General features: G+C 36.1%; 1 protein-coding gene across 17 annotated transcripts in view; it reads left to right on the forward strand.

The window, feature by feature from the left end:
* Window positions 1-17,508, forward strand: part of Syt7 (Synaptotagmin 7) — a 311,069-nt gene that overhangs the window by 219,280 nt on the left and 74,281 nt on the right. For 3 of the 17 annotated variants that reach the window (XM_066292683.1, XM_066292686.1, XM_066292684.1), the window contains exon 2: window positions 10,192-10,408. The exons of the other annotated variants lie outside the window; for them this stretch is intronic. In XM_066292683.1, coding sequence (XP_066148780.1) covers window positions 10,344-10,408 — 65 coding nt within the window. In that variant the 5' untranslated portion in view covers window positions 10,192-10,343. The remainder of the gene's footprint in view (window positions 1-10,191; window positions 10,409-17,508) is intronic. 17 annotated transcript variants of the gene reach the window in all.

A 17,508-nucleotide genomic window follows, 5' to 3' on the forward strand; every position in this document is an offset into this window, starting at 1 on the left:
TTCCCTTCACGAACACCTGTAAACGGTTCGGGCGTTTACATAGTTCTTTTATAATTTTGATAACATAATTTATATCGAATTTCACCCGGAAATTTTCTTGTAATCTGTTATCGATTTCCTAATGTTCTCACATTGTTTAAAGTTCTCAATTTCACTTTGTAGCTTTTACCGGAAACGGTGAAATAACCTGTTACTCGACGGCATTATGTTCCTACAAGTCAATTAGAGTTCTTGAAAAAACGACAGGTTTACGTGATCAAATGAAACGAGTCACGCAAGAGGAATTTGTAAAATGTTTATAAACCAGTCAGCACCGAAATTATACTTTTGAGCTCGATGATGACCCATTTTCATCAAATTGGGTTCCATTAAGGTCATATTTGTGCCTATTTTAGATAATGACTAGGTGCCATTCGTAAAGGTTAAGTATAGGGGAATTTGTGAAATAAATATTACCTACGTGTGTAATAGGGAAAATGACATGGAGTTTTGTCGAGCACCCATTGACCAGGTGTGAGAAACAATTATAATTTACTGAGACTAGATTGATTAATTCTACAATTCTGTAAATTCTATCGATTAATCCATTAATTATTCTATTAATTTATTATATTAATTTATCTGAACATACAAATTAAAATTTATTTCTATGGGCATACTGTGCGAAATTTGACTCTTAACTTTTAAATATCTCGGCCACCCTTGGAAATACTGGTTAAATAAAGATATAAGAATTTAGCTGTACGCCAGATTTCTGATGAAATATTTTATGTGTATCTAAAACATTTACAATATCTCTTTAATTTCAACTAAAAATTACTCAAAAATAGTACTTTCAAGTGAAAGAGTGTGGCTCTCTCTATACCATTCCCTGCTAATCATATTATTATTTTAGTTGTTAAATTCCCTATGAAATTCCTTTATATTCATAGGGCTTTGCCACAAAGGTACCCATTCAATGGAATAACATCTTCGTGCTCACAAATAGATAATTTGCTAGAATTCTGGATTTATTAGGAATTTTCCAGAGTCTATCCTTTTTAAGTTGAATAAAACCTCTACGGAATTTCCGTATTTACAATTTACCGCAAAGTCTCTACGTAATTTCTGTATTCTCGCACATAAAATTTTTAATTTGAACGTTAGGTTTTACTGGGATTGTTCCGAAAGTGCCCTCTTTAGTATCTTTCAAATCCCCATGGAATTTCACTTCGCAACTTTTCGTGAAGTCGTAGAATTTCTTTATTTTCTACTTGTAGGCTGTTGGTTCTTACATTTTTATTACCTTTTACCTTAAAATGAATTTTTGGACTTTTTAACGTTTATATATATAAATAACCACCACGTAAACCAGAGAATTGGTTTATTTAACGTGTAAATGAAATCAGTGAAAATGTGAGATTTGGTTTTGAAATGTCAGTCAAAATCAACTTGTGAAATGAATGCATAAAAATTTTCTTTATTGTTAGGTAAACTGACTGTAAAATCACTATCTGCAGGTGCATGCAGGCTGCCTTCAGCAACGCGTTTCCTCTAAAGAAATTTGAATAAATTAAGTTCCTTTTAAATCGCGGAATTTCCTTCCTTCTCACGTGTGTGCTCCGGAAAAAAGTTATGGGATGAAGGCAGGTGGAATATAACTTTAAACAGACGAGGTGGTGCAAAAAAGGTTATCAAAAATTTTAAAACAAAAACTTCTACATCCTATACATAAAGACCCTTTGAGGCAAATATTTCGAAAACTGTTAGAGGAAAAATCCAAAATGGTGCTGAACCTGTCACATTTGACCGGCAACTTTTGACATTTGACAAATTCCAATTACAGCCTTAAGGTGAGGCAAACTATAATTTGGGACACCCTGTATATCTTTCAAAATATAAATCTTTTCCCGCAATATCCCTCCAACAATTCTCTATTAAAAACACACCCTCATTGTGCACACTTCGATGACACTATCCCCTGTTGTTAACAACTCAATGGGTTTTTGAAGGTCGCCCATGTATAAACGTCGATTTCAATTTGAATGGGTATTATTTATGGGACATGGGCTTAATGGAGCTGGCTGCGAATAGCCTCCTGTTTCAATTCAAAAGAAGGGAACCATGATTGGTGGCTGTCGCTGAATACATTATTTCAGATATCCTCCTAAACGGGGGAGTTTTTTACTTAAATTTTTAATGATCTCATCATTGAGGAAGAAGGAAAACCGCTCAGTAGTAAAATCGCTCATTAACTTTCACGATCGGAAAGTTTAAGCCTCGAGTACAGTGGGGGCCTAAAGAAATATAGCCCTTGGCTTAGAGGCTCAGAAACCTGACGTGGTGAGATACCAGAGAATTTAAGCTCTTTAATGTAAGTCTAACTATTTGTATCAGTTAATCCACTTATCGCGGAAAGAATATCTTTTACGTATATCGGTCCCAAAATCAACCAGATGGAGCGCTTATTGGCCCTCAATGTTGAACCTCCGAAATACAATAGCTTAAAGGAAACATTTTAATCCTTTTAGAAGGGAGTTCCCCACTTCTCTTGTTGTATATGGGCCGTTAATTTACCCCACAGTAGAGTTATACGATATAGGCAAACAAGCAAAGGCTTTTAAGCAATGCCTAACATGACCTTAATGGAAATGCTGCCGGTGATACCTATGGAGTACATCCATTATAAATAGATATAACACATGGAAGCAAAGCCCTTTTAAATTTGTCAGGCTTGCATCTCTCTCTATTTTCTCATATGAATTGGAGCCATTTTTAAAAGGGATGCAGAAAAAACTGGGAGAATACGAGAGTGGGTAAATACCTGCTTTCACACAGGTAAATTGGAAGCTACGTCTTTCCCTCAGACTTGCAATTTATGTTTCTATTTTTCCCTCGTGCATGCAAATGAATAATTGCCGCCTTTAATTGAAATAACAATTTTGGGTTCACCAACAGCGATGACTGATCAGTTACAGCTGTAACAAACGTTAAATTTAGCATACAGGAACTGCATACAGATGAAATGCATCAGGCACACGTGGGCCATAAAGCAGTGTTCCCAACCTCATAAAAATGGTTGATTTAAAGCTGGGGCAAACAGGTGTTTTTGCACGATTAATTTCTCCCATTCATACATTTTTTACCTTTAAGCCCATGATTACGGACCGACTCCAGCCTAAGAGAATAATTCTTCACGAACACTAAATCGATAGCTCGACGTGACTTTAAGACACTCTGAGATACCTGATTTATACATATTCATGGTACGGGCTATGTATAATTTAATGGCAGTACATATTTATTAGTGCCGATATAAATAACATTTAGGTCAGGAGATCCCGAAGGAGGTTTACTTTAAGATACGAAGAGCGGTAGAAGCGCTTAAGAAAATGAAGTCACAGTGGTGTCTATTTTGTACCATTCTAAAGGGGTTGTAAAATGAAAAACACTTTTCCAAGGGTTCAGGATATTAGTTGAGGAATCCAGAATCAACGTAAAACGTACATTACTCCACCAAACTGAAAAATGGAATTTTTGTAAAAATTTACGATCTATTTCTTGCAACCTGTCAAATTTTATTATGACATCTCAGGAACAGGTTTGAGCAATTACCTTAAAAATTGGTTAAATTAATCATGTTAATGTGTTCTATGACTATCCAAAAACGAATCTGCAAAATCTCTTTCGGGTTCCGAGATACGAGGACACGTTTGTGTCTATTGTTTGAAATTTTGAAAGGGCCATAAAATGGACATCCCTAAAAATGCTTTTCCAAGTCCGTAAAGGTCAGTTCATAATTTGTTGTAAATTCAGGAAAAGGCCGAAAATTGTTGCAATATTTCGGGCATAGCGCTGTTTTTTAATTTCTGCCAATAATACACGTTTACTTCCATAACAAGTTTGGTTTATGAATATCTGCTATAGTTCGTTGGATAATTCAAGTCATGATAAATTATGCAGGTCACGTTTTCAAGCAAAATCTAGTGGTAAACAGAGCATATTTGACGAATTAAATAATAAATTTTTGTGTTATTACGACATTAATTACATTGAAATGAATAAAACATCAATTTTGTATTGCAAAAGATTATTTATTTTAAACAGCTTTTTTCCGAAATTTCCAAAATTTTGCAAAAGGAAAAATGATTTAAGAATGAAAATCACAAATTTGGAAAGTTCTTTAGCCTCCGTTAGAGAGCGGGAAAAAAGCGCGGCAAACACGAAATTCCTATGAAATTTTTAAAACAGGAAAAATCTTAAAAGCAAATTGTCTAGTCAGCATTCGCCTTTTCGTCTCTTCTTTGTCGTTTTCGTCCATGCTGTCTTTAACACTTTTCAGCATTCCTGACTGTTCAAAAGAGTAAAGTAAAATACATTTTTCTTAATAAACTAAATTTTTTATTAAATTAAGAATTAAAATAACGTATATGCAAAAAAGGCACACTCAAGTCTTCTTTGCTAGACCTCCCGCGTTTTGATTTAACAAGAAGCCCCTTAAATCGCCAAGGGCTTTGGGAACCCCGTAACTTCTGATAGCGTCTGCATAATTTAGTGGGGGCCGTAATAAATTATTAGAAAAGTGATTGACAGGAAATTAAATTTGAATTTTATGCGTGAATTTAACGGCCTCGGCCCTATAAGAATTGCTAGCGAGACCTTAACGGGTTTCAAATGATTTATTGGTTCTATATATTTGGTGTCGATTGAAATGGAAAAAGTGAACATGACAGCTTTCGGTATGCTTAATGGAAGTTAAATATTACAATTACACAGCCAATACTTTTTTAACAACAAAATTTGAGCTTGGTAGAGCATCTGAGCACTCTTAATTCGATTGATGCGCTATCTGAAGAACTTCATTTGAGGGGAAAAATTGACACGTATTTGAGGCAATTAGCTTTGGCAATTTTTCCAAAGCAGATAAAATCAACCATCCCTTTGTTGCTAAGACTCATGCTATGTCCCACTGAAATATAGAAAATTTATTTCCCCGCAAACATTTCATAACTCGACTCTCCCTTTTCATTTTCCTTTTGTATTGTCATCTCCACGGCTGTTTTCTTTCAAAATTCGCTCCATATTCGTAGCATTAAAACCCCCCTAAAGATTCTGCCCCTCAGGCTGGTTTACTACCTGCGGAAGGGGATTTTGTTTGCTATATGAAATATAAATATTCCTCTTGCAAGGAACAATTGGGGACTGGGGGCCAAACCCCCAATCACATTAAAGCGATGTGGATTGTGTAACTGATAGATAAGAGAAACTGAAGGAGGATTCGGGAGTGTTTATGGTCCTTTGGAGGGTATTGATGAGCTATTTTATTACTCACAAAGTGCAAGTTGTTTTATCGACTGTTCGGGAGCAGCTTAGTTAATTGATTTCAAAATGGCTTATCGATCGAAAATAAAACCGTAATTTCTTCGATCACAAAAAGTCATTTTGCAGGAATTTAAAGCAAATTATTCAGTACTAAAGGCGTGAAGGTTAATTAACTGCAACCCTGATTTAATGCCCCTGGCCAGTATTAATTCGTTTAAGGGAAAACGACCTGACGTTTATGTAGATTTAAAAGTACATTCACCCAGGAGTTGGGGTTTTAATAAGTACACTGTACGTGACTCTTATTTTAAAACTGATCTAAAGTTTCTTGGTAAAATCGTTTCACCCGAAACCCGTCCCTCTAAAGGGTCGCTAACACCCCCAAGTAAAGTTGTCTAGGATTTAACTTTTAAGCTTGTGGTAAACGGTTTCGAGACAACATTGTGCCCCATTCTTCTATAATTGTTTCGAAGCTCAAGCAGAGTTTCTCGTTTGATAGAATTTAAGATCAGTTTTATTAAGCTCTTTGGTTTAGCAAGAATGCTTTGCACAGAAAAATCCATGATTCATATATTTTTTTAACGGCTACTGAGGATGAATGCGCTCTATTCAATTTACCTACTCGAAGGCCGAGTCTTGTCAGTGACGACCAGAAAGTTTACCTAAGGGATCAGCAAAACTATTTCCCGGGCCCTGCTTGTTTGGTTGCATCGATCCCTGTGTCTACAAAATAATACTATAAAGCTTTGAAAAATGGCAACGTTATAAAATATTGAACAATATGAAATAGAAAGAATGAAACAAGCATCAACCGGAGAGGGTCGTTAAGAAATTGTCAAACGTTTCGCACCCGTAATGCTCTGCTCGCGTGCAAAACACTATTTCCGGGTCCCGAAAGGTACATTTAAATCCTAAAATTCCATTGAATTCTTCGCCTCATTAATTCGTGTCCGCCATTTTCTTTAGTTTACGTATTTTTATGCATCAATTAAAATTGTTTCAGCTCTGTTCAGATTAGTCCGGGTCTATTGGTATCTCAGAATGTTTGGCTTCGCATCCCTCTTCGATTTTCTTTCAAATTTCGGCTTTATTATATTTATCTTACCAGAACTGGCAATCTCTTAACTAACTCGTGTCTTTCATATCGAATAATTGAATGAAAAATTCAAGTTAGAACGTGTAATACAAAAATGCCCCGCCTTATCAGTCTATGCGTTAAAACCAAGCTAAATCCATCTCTTTTCGATATAAATCGCGCGCGTATCTTCTCGAATAATATAGATGTATTTTCACTCGTGCATGTCGTTCATGTAATCTTGAATTGACGGGAATATTGTGTGTTAAAGTGGAAAGAATAGGCTCTGTTAGTTCCACATTTTATATAACGAGTCATTGAGATGGCTTTTATACAGCCTTTTGAATGATCCTCGAACAGTTGCCGCTTTTGATGTCGGTTGCTCCTTTTGACGCCCCTCGTTTCTTTAGACTTCAATTGTTCCTTTTGACATTAGTTGCTCCTCTTGACATCTATTGCTCCTTTTGACGTTAGCCGAGTGACTTTCGACGTCGGTTGCTTCGTTTGACATAAGTTGTTCCTTTTGACATTAGTTGCTCCTCTAGACATCTATTGCTCCTTTTGACGTTAGCCGAGTGACTTTCGACGTCGGTTGCTTCGTTTGACATAAGTTGTTCCTTTTGACATTAGTTGCTCCTCTAGACATCTATTGCTCCTTTTGACGTTAGCCGAGTGACTTTCGACGTCGGTTGCTTCGTTTGACATAAGTTGTTCCTTTTGACATTAGTTGCTCCTCTAGACATCTATTGCTCCTTTTGACGTTAGCCGAGTGACTTTCGACGTCGGTTGCTTCGTTTGACATAAGTTGTTCCTTTTGACATTAGTTGCTCCTCTTGACATCTATTGCTCCTTTTGACGTTAGCCGAGTGACTTTCGACGTCGGTTGCTTCGTTTGACATAAGTTGTTCCTTTTGACATTAGTTGCTCCTCTTGACATCTATTGCTACTGTTGGCGTTAGTTGCTTCGTTTGACATAAGTTGTTCCTTTTGACATTAGTTGCTCCTTTTGCCGTCAGTTGCTCCTCTTGATATCAGTTGCTACTTTGGATTTATACCACGTTTTTTTTTACATTACAATTTCCCCGAGAACGAAGTATCTATTTCCAAACCATAAAAATCTCTTCGGGAATTATTCACCACGAGTTGTTTACGACGATGCCGAATTCTCACGTGCCTCTACTAGATTCCCGTGCACGGTGCTCCAAATTTCGCCATCCCGATCAATCGATCTCTTCTTAATTAAACAGCTTTGAGTCGTGTCTCTATTTAACGCCTCTATTCTGTCTGCATGTTAAGCATTAAAACTTCCATATAGAGGCTCAAGTTAATGAGTCACGAAGAATGAAAGTGGAATGTCTTATTGAGTTGAATTTCTCTGGGAAGAACAAAATGCAATTTTCCTCGGCAGTACTCGATACAATCCTCTTAAACAAGATTTTCGTTGTTCTTGCAGAAACAAAAACTTTGTAGACTAATTTGTAGCAAAGAACATTCTTAACTGACATTGCAGCCAGCAGAAAAACCTTGAGTAATAGGTTTACGAGTATTTACACTCCTGCTTCGTATCACCTGAGCACTAAATCCCTCTTATATTATATTGAGGAGCTTTGAGACTTAAGCGAAATTCCTCGATACTCAGCAACAGTCTCCGAAATTCGTTTGCTGTCGATTTTATTTCCGACATGTAAAAATAGGGTAAATCAACTTTTATCGAAGAAAAATATTATTTGAGAGATGCAATTTTAACAGTCGTTTCAGGAGTTGATGACTCGCAACTTCGAGTTGCGTTACCCTGAATCTGCCCGCGATTTTTGGCTAGAAGTCTTGATTTACCTTTTAAGTGTTAAAATTAAGTTTTTCCGTTTAAAATGCCGTTTAAGTGAATATTACTGCATGGAATTTCGCTGGAATTTCAAAATGTAATGAGCACTTAAAACGGAAAAATTAATAAGTAAATATTCAGGCATCCGTGTACGTAAGTGCGAACTATGTGGATTTGGCAGACATCCAGGTAAAATATCCAGTTTTAGGGGTAAATTCACAATTTCAACTTACATTAAATTGAATCTTCCAGAGATTTTAATCCAGTTAAAAATAGATTAACATTAAGTATATCTTTTTTACGTTTCTCCATGAAGATTTGCGAAATGAGAAAAATGTCGTTTAAAGGTGTATTGTGGAGACTTCTGCTGGCTGCGACATTGCTTGAAATGAAATATGCAATACGCACTTCAAAGGTAAAAATAAATAAATAAACATGAGCAAATATCTAGATATGTAGGTGTGACCTATAACGATATGGATTCAGTAGATATACAGGTAAAATACTCAGTTTTGTAAGTAAATACTTAATGGCACAACTTACATTTTTCGGTATTATAAACCTTTGATGAGATATCTGTCGAGCTTTTGAAGGTGAGCAGACCAAGAGTTTTCAACATCCATCTATGACTTCAGAGGACTTTAGAATGCAACTTAATTTTTTTTATGTACTGAGACCAACTGTTAAGACTTAAGTAATCGACGCGTCCATCAATGCCCGTTTCATTTTAATGCATTATTAATTTGTATATGTTTACGTTTAGGTAAGATACCTAATCAACCACCCTCCAAATGAGCGCAATTAACATCAGCCGTTTCTGAAGTTCATGATTGTTTATGTTTAAATTCAGCCAAAATCATAATCTCACACTTTTTTTTAAAATTTAGCTAGCCTGGGAAAATGTATGGTTATCTTATTTTTATATTTAGTTTAAGTTGAAATTGTCGATCAGATTTCTTTAAGGCAGTCAGTAGCATCTTAATCTCAGACATCTTTAGGTACGCGCATGGTCTTGAATGTAAACGCGCTCACGTAATTTTTCAAAATTATTGTATCAGGAAATAAATAAACCTTAATAATTAAAACGGTAAAGGTTGTTGATCAAATTCGTACGAAATCGCGTCTCTGAACCTGCAAACTCATGGGGGTCCGAACGCGACGTCCAGTCCATCATCAACTAGGCTGCCACCGTGTGGACGCCTCACATTTCATCCACAGGAAGAATCAAACAAAGTGGTGCTGAAGTCGCACCACACACACTTAGACCTCAATCTCAACTTTCGTTTGGCCCTTCCAATCGCACCTCACACTAACCTTTATCTAATTCAATTGTTGCAATGAGGAGTACCAAGGATATTCTTCAAAGGGACATTCATTTCGTTACTGCAATTATTTCATAACTTGAACGATTTCATTATTTCCACGATTTCATTATTTCCACGATTTCATTATTTCCACGATTTCATTATTTCAACGATTTCATTATTTCGACGATTTCATTACTTCAACGATTTCATTACTTCAGTGAGTTAATTACCGCAAGGCGCGATCAATGAAAGTTTTTCCCACGGACTTCTCTAAGCGATATCAATGTCTCGGTTATCTCCTCGGAACGTGAAACTGACAAAACTGGAAACTTCTCGCAACCGAGTGGCGGTCGGCCCTTTAATTCAAAGCTTTATTTGCTAATGCGTCGCTTTCAATTATAAAAATCGTCGTACATAAACCTTAGGAAACAATTCGAAACCCCATTTCCGAGATGTCGCCCCGTTCCAGTCTCGCTGGTCCAGACCGTCCCAAATAAGCAGCGATAAATCTTTTCTTCCCTGAATCCGAAATGAAAATGAAAATTAAAACTCCCTTCAAAACAGAATTTAAATATAATTTATGATGATTAACTTTGCAAACACAATTTGTGATAGAAGATGGGAGCGTTAAGTTGTGAAATCTCTGATGGCAAGTGAAAATGTTGTGACTCCTCTTGGATTTCCAGCAAACGACGTCAATTATCCAAGTCGGTGATGGCAATCCAATATTTCAAACAATGGCAATCGTATCAATAACCTTAAATTAGTGGTGAGAGCAGTTTCCAATATCCAGGAAAGTGATAAGTTTAGACATTCTGGACCCAAGCCATGATGAACAATGTGGCAAGCGTTTTCAAGGTCTATAGAAATCCTAGTGGCGTTCTTCGAGTATTACTCGGCCAGGTAAGTCACACCCGAAATTCCGTTAATTCCTCACCGTCCCTCACAGGACAAATCTCCTTTAAATCCGCAAAAAGCCGCTTTGCAGCGACCCTTTTCAAATGATTTTAGTAGTTCTTGTTATCAAGGGAATTTATCGCCGGACGAGCTGTGAATATCAAACTGCGGCAAAAAACCACTGTTTATGAGAGATGCTGTTTTCATGAAACGAAATTAGCCGCTATTCTAGCCGTGAGTAATCGATGCTGACAATTCATAAACTCATTATGCACGCAGTAGGCATTATTCACAAGACCAAATTGTGCAAGCCGCAGCTGAAACTGTGGATTCTATTCGAGAGAAATTGCCAATAGAAAACAACTCTAATTCGAGCTTCAGGGAGCCCACGTGTTTACCAGCTTTAACGAATGATAAACTAACTTATTTGGGTGCTCCTAAGTTTTCCAGGAACTTGGGCGCAATTGACCTAAAAACTGAAAAAACTCACGAGTTAACAAAAGAAAACGACGATCGGCAGGTAATTTGAGCGTTTTATTGTAGGCAAAGCGAGGAAAAAGAAAATAGTTTAAACGAATCGTGCACGCAGTTGTTGATTTAACGGTAATAAGGCATTAAGGTTAATCAGCTTGCATGTTAATTTTTCATATTACGAAACTTTGTTCTTTCTAGCAATTCATATTTTTTTCGAGATAGTTTTTCGTCAGGTTTGTTGCAGTCAGTTCAGGTTAGAACTAAATTGAACAGTTAGCTCACGAGTGTTTCTTTCACGCCCACTCAGGTGCCTTCAAAATTGTCGTTTCCAAGTCAGCTCGAGTTAATGGAATTAACTTCGAAAACTATAGAAATGGTCGTTTCACGCGAGTCCAGTTGCTCTAAACCGATTAAAAAACTTTATTGAAGTCGGATCCCGTCACGTCATCACTCAGTTATTACTTGCTCAATTATGTAATTCGATTACTGAAATTTCGTTAAGAAATAAGTTCAGATTCGTCCAAAAAATTACTTTTTGCGTCATATCGGATCGGGGACGGATAACTGACTTCAAAACAGTCGTTTACATGTTTTGAAGTCAGTCCGGTTTACTTCAAAATTCCTCCAACTTCAATCTAGAATAATTGGAGATAGTCCAGAATTACCAATGACAAAATGTCCCTCTTCGGGAAAATCCACGCTGCTCACTCGGATTACTCCAATATGACTGACACTGTCTCTGGAGGAAAGCTCCGATTTATTAAGCTGAATAGATTTGCTCGACTGAAATCGGGTTACGCCCAAATTGCTGAGTCTTCCTCTTACTTAGGTTACTCCAAAATGACTGCCATTTCTCCACATCTCGGTTAAAAAGCAGACAACAGGGGAAAATGAGCCTGTCAAAGATAAATTGTACATACGCTTCCAATTTTTTTTCAAATTCGCTTATCAAAACAGGAATTTGACGCTAGAATATTATCATGCGGTTTACGTATGATAATTTTCTAGCTTCAAAATAAGCCAATATCAATGGCGTATCGTGGATTTCATAGCTGTGAAGCATTATATAACGAACAAAGGGGAAAAATGAATTTTACAAAATGAAATTTTCCGTCAGTCGTGTTTTTTTATTCATTTCAAACCTTCATTGGAACACGCCCAGATTTTTTTTCGAGATTTTGGAATATCACATAAGTTTTGGGGTTGTCGTCAGGATTCGACAAATCAGTTCGATATCTAACGAATTCTTTCCAGGATGGTTTGCGTTATTCTAAAATTATTCATTTTCTTTAAATTTCAATCCAAGTTGCTATTATTGCTATTAGAAATAAATATAGCCTAATCAGGTCAGATTTCCCAAAAGTAGTGTCATCATCTCATCGAGATTACTTGGTAATTACTGTTCTATTTCTAGGGAAGTCAGTTCAGTTACTGACCCTAACTATATCTTTTAAGTCAACTCGGACTGCATTAAAATTACACAGTAGTTTTGTTTCGGCAACCTCGAGCCGAACTAGCCAGGACCTATGACCATGTTCGATAACTGAGAAATTTTAACCCTCTCCCGATTACGTAGAAAGTACTCCCAAATTTAGTCCGATCAGATCGGATTACTCCAAAAACACTAATACTAATTTCTCTTCAGGTAAGTCTAGGTCGCCCCAATACGAATTAGATTAGTGCGGTTAGTTCAGGTTAGTCCAGATTCGGTTAGTTCGAGTTACTGCGGTTACTGCGGAAATTACTTCAGAATTGTACCAAAACTCTCTCCGAACAATTTCGAATTACTCCAAAATGTTCACTGTTTTATATTTTTTTCGAGATTACTGAGTGTATGAACTCAAAAGTATTCAATCGCTGAGGAAGTTTCGCCTATTGAAATTTTACATTATACCTGAAGAGTCCTGAGGAAGTTGCGTGGTGTAGGTCGCTTAAATTTCCATTGTAATTGCGTCATAATCTCTTAGAAGTGACAAATCACTATTTTCTTAGTATTTTAATTTTTTCAACGAATTTAATCTCCTTCCGCGGACTACAGAGAGTAAAACCTTTTTACACCCTAAAATGACGTACTTTTAAGAAAATTGTGAATTAGGGAACGCCAGAGCAGTGTGGCCGTAAGGGGGAGGGGCGACGGTCCATGGCGCAACACCTCCTAAGGGTTACCTGCGCCAGAGATATCTTACGACATGGCCTTTTGGGCTATTCAACCTCAGAAATACATACAAACCCAAATCTAATTTACAGAGATCGTAATGTATCATAATGAAAGTATTAAGATTCCTGATAAAATCCCTTGTACCCTAGTAATCGAAACCAGTCAAATGAACAATGCGACTAAATGCGCATTTGCATAAAGACGGTAATTTAACAATTACGAGATTATCGCCTTTAGTGGTAATTTAGAGTAGCCAAGAGTAATAACATCAGACTTATTAGGGCCCATTCAGCTGGTTATTAGTGTGCGCTAATTTTCTATGAACATCATCGATCGATTTTTCCTGAAATTGAAAAAGCGACTGTTGTTTGTATTCCTCAGACATCTATTCACTTATTGCCCTCTTAAACATAATAAGCTCATTAAAATTCATAACAATTCCACCCCATTTTAAGGGCTGAGAAGACTGAAGCAGATAACTCTAATGACGTATTCAAAATACAATAGCGATGTGAGCTCCTCTCACTTCGATGTGCAAATAAGAAGAATATGTAATTCCATCATCCATGGAAGATTTGCCACGACTTCCCTGGAAATTGCGAATAATATACGTTGATGATTGTGACGCGCAACGATTATGATGATGATAACAATGGCATCAACAAAAGTAAAAATGTCTGCAGTTGTTGTGGCGATAAAAGGAGATAGAAAAGAGTGAAATAAAGTCTAAATATAAATTCATGAAATGTATAAAATTGAATTTAATAAACGAAAAATTGGTGATTTTGTAGTGCTTCTAAATATCTGGGTCACAATGGCTCTTATTAAAATGCATAAGGTATTAAAATGAGGGATAATCCCTAGCTAATGGCTTCTATATATCAGAGAAAATGCACCCTTTAATCCGAGAAAAAAGCTAAAATAGTTTAAGGGTGGAATTTGCCATGTGTTTGAGCAATAGGGATTTAAATCCGTAGGATTTATAAGGGATTTTGCATAGGCAATATCGCCTCGTCAATCACTGACCGCCGTTCTACAGCAAGGGGCTCCAATATAGAGAGTGTCTGTTTCTGAAGCTCCTTTATGGGAATCTCGGTAACCATAAGGGATGCGTGGTCAGTTAAATTAGGGTAATGTTACGTTAATTGCAGTACAAGAACGTGCCGTTCTACTTTTTTTATTCGATTTCTGAATAAGGCCCTGCACGAAAGTGGCGCAACGCGCATTTCAAATGGACTCGTGGCGTCCAAAAGTGCCGCATTTTCGGGTCTGTAGATCAAAACCTGCAAAATTTATTTCCACCTTATCGAATTAAAAAAATGATTTTGGCACTCTGCCGAATAAAAATTAAAAACTTTCATATGAAGAAGTTCAGCTAAATCGCTTTATAGTTCTACCCCGAAGCACCCAATGCTCATTCGAAACACTATTTCGAAGGCACCATATATCAAATCTCTGGCAAATATGAGAAATGTTATGCATACAGGGCGTTATTGAATATTTGATGTGGTGATTTTTCAAGTAATTTTAACATGGATAAGTTCTTATAAACATATGTCTTAGTTTGTTAAGGTTTTAAGATAGAGGTTATCAAAGTTGAAAAAATAAATCATACATTATTTTGATATCTTTCGACCCTTCCAGCTCATTTTGCGACATTTCGCATTCGGGGGTATTTTTAGGGTGAGAAATTTAAATAATTTAGTTGTATCTTCTAGAAAGCGCAACCAGCGACCATTAGGACACTTCTAAATTTAACCTATAAATTTGGGGAAATTTATTGTAATGGTTTGTTATTTTTTTACGACTTTAAATTTAAATTTCGCCCGTTCTTTAAGAAAGTCATTGTACTTAGGTGTCTTCAGGAAATGGCAAATTTTACTAATTGAGAACTAGCCGATATATAATTTACATATGGGCTTGCTAATGGGAATGCGTAAAAGACGAAACGAATATGCGAAGAACGATATGCGACATTTTCAGTAACATTTTCAAGAATTCATATTCGTTTAAATGAAACAAGAGCTCTTAAGACATCCAGTCATCTTTCAGGAACCCCTGTTCACGAACGCCCGAGATTGAGGAACAAATTCTTTATCAAGTTAAGGGATACCCGGAAACAAGTGCTGGAAAAGTAGCGTCAACGTTGGATATTTTCCACTTTCTGATACGGAAAATTCTCATTGATCCTATTTTATATCCATACTGCAGTCAAAAAGTGCAAACTCTTCTTTCTCGTGAGTTCCCGTATTTACTTTTGCGTGTGGTTTGGTGAAAATTTTTTCGAGATCCTGTATTTAGCACTAAAATCTTGTTAATTGATGAAGCTAATTTTTCACGCAATGCTATACGTCACCGTCACATCAATCACCTATGGTCAGAAAAAAATTCATATGCACTCGAAAAATCTCTCTTCTCTCTAAACCTCTGGGCTAGAATTCTTGGTGATTGTTTGTCAGGTGCATTTTTTCTTCCTACGAGATTCAATGGTAAAAATGATTGTCAGTTTCCAGAAAAATATGTGCCGGTTTTACTCGAAGATGTGCCGATTTTGCTTAGAAGGAAAATATAACTTTTACATGATGGTAGATCCGCCCATTTTAGCATTCAAGCCTGAGAAATTTTGAGTCAAAATTTCAACAATCGATGCATTGGCCGGAAAGAATTTCAACCGTGACCTCCTAGATCACCAGAACTTAACAGTTTTGATTTTTTTTTTTTTTGATATCTGAAAGCTTTGGCGTGTCAATCGCCCAATCAAAGCGAACAAGATCTCGGAAATGAGGTCATAGAATCATGTCGAAGGATTCTAAATACTCCTAGAATTTTTCAGAGAGTTTACAATTCAATGAAAAGGGTACTTAATACATGCATAGCGCAAGAATGAAGACATTTCGAATACTTATTTTAATCTTTATTATCTATCTAGCTTCATTTCGTAATATTCCAACAAAAATTTATTATTTTTATAATTGCAAAAAAATTCATATCACTTTTACTAAAATCTAATAATATTAAAATATTCAAGTCTTATTTCCTTGTTTCTGTGGATAAAAAGTAAGATTGTAAGTTATTTTAGAGCTTTTGGATAATTAACATGCACGAGCAACTTTAAATGTGCTTTTCTCGGAAACTGTTGTTTCTAACGTCGGCAATAAAATCCTTTTTTTAAACAAACAAAGGAGAGGAAAAGATTTTTCTATTCGAAAGTGACATATAGCGTGGCACCAAAAATTATGCAGCAGTTTAAAAGTATCCTAATGGTCGCTCGCAGCGCTTTCTAAAAGATATAAGTAAATCGTTGGTAAATTTGAATGTCTTATCTCAAAAAAGCCCCAAATACAAAATTTACTCAAATTAATTGGAAGAGAATCAAATATATCAAATAATATGTGAATTATTTTTTCAAATTTAATGCCCCATATTTTGAAAATTAATCGGTCTAGGATACATGTTTGCAATAGCTTTTTTATAAACATGTGTTCACGTTAAAGCTACTTAAAATATGACTCTGTGAAAAATCAGACATTTATTCAATAACACCCTGTATACGCGAAACCTCCAGATATTTAAAACGAAAAATAAAGAACATCCAAATTAGTATCAAAAGCCAAATATCACTTACCACCACTACAACAGCATGAGCATTGCAACTTTCAATTTTACCACAAAATGAGAAAAAAGCTATTGGTGACACCCACTTTCACTCTCTTAATGGCAGTTCACGACATCAATCGTCATACGATAAATATGAGTTAGACAAGACTCACTTGAACTCACTCACGCGAAATGCCCTTCACTCATTAAACGTCAGCCACATTATACAGGGTGTTTTGTAAGTACGGTACATAACTTCGGGAGCATATTCTACAGCTAAAATAAAGGTAATTTTGTTATATAAATGATATTCCAAAAATGCTTCGTTGCGGAAATACAGGGTGTGAAAATTTTATTGTCTGCAATTTAATGTCTCACGCACAGGTAAATAAACGGTGTTGGTGACTAGTAAAATGTCGACAATTTCGCTACCAAACAGGCAAGTACACAACAAAAAAATTCATGTCTTCATACAAGTATTTCTTATCTTAAGAATAATAAAAAAAGAATGAAAAAATTTAGCTGCAATGTTTTTTATCTATTTACTCGAAAACGGTGCGTCCTACGAAAAAAAGTTTAGAGACCTATTTTCTTCCAAATCGAACACACAATTAAAAAAGAAACAAAATATTGGAAAAGAACGGTGGCGTACCACATGTTTCCTTTAAAATATCCAGCAATTATCCTGCCCGCAAGCCACTGGTTTCACAACAGCCACTGTTTTAGCGTAAAATACGCACCGTTGCTAACTCTGAAACCCTGCAAAATTTCATTAAAATGTCTCAAGTAGTTTCGTAAATATTTGAAAAATTGTAATTTTTTAAAGAAATTTTCACACCCTGTATTTCTGCAACGAAGCATTTTTGGAATATTGTTT

The sequence above is a fragment of the Euwallacea fornicatus genome, chromosome 18, assembly GCF_040115645.1.
Source record: "Euwallacea fornicatus isolate EFF26 chromosome 18, ASM4011564v1, whole genome shotgun sequence".
NCBI classification, from domain to species: Eukaryota; Metazoa; Arthropoda; class Insecta; order Coleoptera; family Curculionidae; genus Euwallacea; species Euwallacea fornicatus.